Source organism: Limulus polyphemus, unplaced genomic scaffold, assembly GCF_000517525.1.
Source record: "Limulus polyphemus unplaced genomic scaffold, Limulus_polyphemus-2.1.2 Scaffold78876, whole genome shotgun sequence".
Classification (NCBI taxonomy): domain Eukaryota; kingdom Metazoa; phylum Arthropoda; class Merostomata; order Xiphosura; family Limulidae; genus Limulus; species Limulus polyphemus.
The window spans coordinates 1-3,863 of NW_013744472.1; the positions used below are offsets into that span (position 1 = coordinate 1).

Here is a 3,863-nt window from a genome sequence, read left to right on the forward strand (position 1 = left end):
TATTAAATACAAATCAACTGTTACCTATCTGTGTTACATAAAACCAACTGTTACCTTTCTGAACCACATAAAAACAGCTGTTACCTATCTGTGTTACATAAAACCAACTGTTACCTTTCTGAAACACATAAAAACAGTTGTTACCTTTCTGAACCACATAAAAACAGCTGTTACCTATCTGTGTTACATAAAACAAACTGTTACCTTTCTGAACCACATAAAAACAGCTGTTTCCTTTCCGAACCACATAAAAACAGCTGTTACCTATCCGTTTCACATAAAACCAACTGTTATCTGTCTGAACCACGTGAAAATAACTGTTACCTGTCTGGAGCAAATGAAAACAGCTGTGACCCATCTAGGTCGGATAAAATCAACTGTTACTTGTTTGGACTACATAAAAACAACTATTACCTTTCTGTGTAAAATAAAATAAGTTGTTACCTGTCTGGATTGAATTTCTCGGGCTCTGGAAAATTTTTTGGGTCATGGTGAATGGCGTAGATTGGAAACCTCACTGGTGTGTCTTTAGGTATAGTCAACCCTATGTCGTCAAACGTATAATCTTGTAAAGCACGTCGTTCTGCACTGTAAAACAAAACTTTAAATGAGCTCCATGTGATACCGAAACAATAAAACCCAGGAATGCAGATGTTACCTGTCAAATCCCACTATTCAATAACAGTTGTCCAAGCGTTAACTTTAAGTTATGTTGACTAGCTGCTATCCTTATTGACCATCAGCTCCAAATTATAGACGGCTGGAACAGATAACCGTTGAATTTCAAAAACAAATATACCAAAGTTTGAGATAAATATTCCCGATTTTAATTATATTTTGTTTTCCTTGTTTGGATAGCAGTTTTACTCATCAACTTTCCTTCCTGTGGAAGAGTGGAGCATATTGTACATATATTGGTACTGAATATATTAGCATCACTCAGTACTGAACACAATCAATGAATGATCTTTAAAACTTGTATTTAATCTGGTAAAAATTATCTGATATATATTTTTTTTAATTTAGGGAAGGTCGTTCCTCATACATTAGCATAGTTGGTGCTTAATATTCTTAAGCCAATATGTATAATGAAGTCAGGAAAATAAAAATATATAGATAAATTATCATGATCTGATACATGTTTTTTTTTTATTTGTATTTGAGACGACAGGCCACTCCACTAATGCAGCACAAGGATAATAAGGTTTTAAACAGAATGAAATATATAAGCCTAAATTAAAACTAAAAACAAATGCATTTTAACTGGAATAGGCTTTTTTTATAAATTGAATTGAATCATTGTGTGTAGTAAAGTTCAAATACTTGGAATTCGAAACAAATATAAAATATATTTAACAGGGGTTATTTCTGCCGGTACTCATCGAAAATCAGTATTAGTTCTTCTTTGGAACTCTAGATGGAGTGGGACTCCTCTGTTTTATTGTTATTATTATTATTTATTTGTTTGGAAGCCAGTACTGAGTTCCTTTAGTTTTTGTAATGTTTGGTAGTTCAATTTAGATACTGGATGAAGAAGTCCCGTCAACTCCCAGAATACTTAGTATTAGTTTTTACTAACAATGGTACTGGGAAGTAGATTCGAAGAGTTTCAGTAGCAAAGATCAGTACCTGTACTACTTTAAGGAGAATTTCACCACTTACGGTTCATCAAAGTTGAAAATGCTGAGGTAAATAGAGTACACTGTCAGAGTGGGAAATATAAAAACTCTGGAAAGAGTGGTTTATTGAACGTAATATATTATAAGAAATGTTTAGTGATTTTTCTAAAGGTGGGAATAGACTATTCAATAACATCCAACAAATCCCTTTTCACCATTTCTGTGGTCCTCCTCAGTTCCTTCTTTATTGTAAAAGCATTGTTTACAACTAACTAATGGTTACATATCTGAATTTTGTAAAAGCATTGTTCACAACTAACTAATGGTTACATGTCTGAATTTTGTAAAAGCATTGTTTTCAACTAACTAATGATTACATATACGAATTTTGTAAAAGCGTTGTTTACAACTAACTAATGGTTACATATACGAATTTTGTAAAAGCGTTGTTTACAACTAACTAATGGTTACATATACGAATTTTGTAAAAGCGTTGTTTACAACTAACTAATGTTTACATATATGAATTTTGCTTGTTCATTTTAACTTTTCATGTTATATCAAATACCTTCAGAATCTCTACTGTGATATTAATTGTTACTTACAATGATGCAGGAGAGTAGATTCGAAGAGTTTCACAGATAACTGCATCTAAGTAATTCATAGAACTGACAATTTCATAAGTCTCGTCCTCCTAGAACACACAGATATTAGAACACTATTTAATTCAGTTAAATTTCAGTGCCTAATATACAGCATGTTTCTGAAATATATCCGTACATAGAGAGACATCTCAAAAGTAAATAGACACAATGATATTTCTCAATAGTCATTCATCTCACATTATCAACTTGACAAAAATGTTTACAAATGTAAAGTAGCTCTCCACGAGACGCTGGTTTTCTGGAACTTCTTCTCACTGCTCGAGCAAGTATGGCCCAGACATGCTCGATGGGGTTCATATCAGGTTACTGACTTGGCCATGGGAGCCGTTGGATGCCTTTCTTAATTAAATGACTATTGAATAAACATCATGTCTATTTAATTATTTGATTTTGAGATGTCTCTCTATATGGAACTGTTTAAGAACTAAATTATACGTTAATACTAACTTATCACAGAAATTCGACAGTTTTTTTAGATATAAAGAACAAATTTCTCACTATGCCACATTTGTGTTAAAGAACGTTGAACTTGTATGACAATCTTACTATAACATCCTGCTATATGAATCTAAAGAATATTGTACTGTAACACTGTGAAACTGACTAATTTAACATCTGCTATATGAATCTAAAGAAACGTTGCTGTAATACTCAGAACTTTTTCTTTTTTTTGTAAAGCCCTCTTAAAAAGATATTAAATAACATCTGAGAGAAGTATAACGTTTTGGATTCTTATAATGCTGCTATTATGTTTAGCTACGACTGTTTTGTTTAGGGTCATATTGATCTGATGAAATTTCAAACAAAATGAAAGAGTATGGAATTTATAAAATGTTTTTTTATTTACATGATTTTTAGTTCTTTATATTAAACAATAGAAATTAATGTAAACTCTCATTACAATAAATCAAAGACATATTTAATTGCATAACAACGTTTTGGAAAACAGTGTCAAATCAAATAAACCCGAAGCAAGATAGAAAAGTAAAATTATCTGTGAGGCTTTGGTCTGAAATAGTGATAATTTGTATATAGTCTTCGAGGATCCAAAGTTCCAAGAAAATGTTACGACGAGTGAAGGTCATTTCATACTATAAACAGCACTGTTAGCAATAGGAATAAAAATTCTGTAATATTTTGAGTTTTAGTGGGTGATTCGTAACATGTTGATTGTTACTCATTCTTTCTTTAGTAAACCTTTTTAAGGTTATAATTAGAAAAGACAGGTTTTTGTGAAAGTATTTCATTGTTTTGAATATGTTGAACTTAAAGAGTTACGAGAAGAAATCGTTTGGCTGATTACTTTAATTCTGCTATACGTGTACAAAGGAAATTTTAATATTTGTTTGTTTGTTTTTTGAATCTCGCGCAAAGCTACACGAGGGCTATCTGCGCTAGCCGTCCCTAATTTAGCAGTGTAAGACTAGAGGGAAGGCAGATAGTCATAACCACCAACCGCCAACTCTTGGGCTACTCCTTTACCAACGAATAGTGGGATTGACCGTCACATTATAACGCCCCCACGACTGAAAGGGCGAGCATGTTTGGTGGGACGTGGATTCGAACCCGCGACCCTCAG

At 32.6% G+C, this 3,863-nt stretch overlaps 1 protein-coding gene across 1 annotated transcript; it reads right to left on the bottom strand.

Moving 5' to 3' along the window:
* Positions 1–329: 329 nt before the first annotated feature.
* LOC106477782 (probable cytochrome P450 4s3) lies at positions 330–2,311 on the bottom strand. Its single transcript, XM_013938308.2, has 2 exons — positions 2,225–2,311; positions 330–588 (listed from the first exon to the last, which is right to left on the bottom strand). The coding sequence occupies exons 1-2, from the start codon at positions 2,281–2,283 to the stop codon at positions 441–443; spliced, it is 207 nt and encodes a 68-aa protein (XP_013793762.2). The 5' UTR covers positions 2,284–2,311; the 3' UTR covers positions 330–440.
* Positions 2,312–3,863: the final 1,552 nt, after the last annotated feature.

Bases quoted from the DNA above. Each gene is read 5' to 3' on its own strand.
- LOC106477782 (XM_013938308.2), bottom strand. From the start codon at position 2,283: ATGAATTACTTAGATGCAGTTATCTGTGAAACTCTTCGAATCTACTCT. The intron at 589-2,224 runs GTAAGTAACAAT...TTTGTTTTACAG, and splicing joins ATCTACTCTCCTGCATCATT to TGCAGAACGACGTGCTTTAC.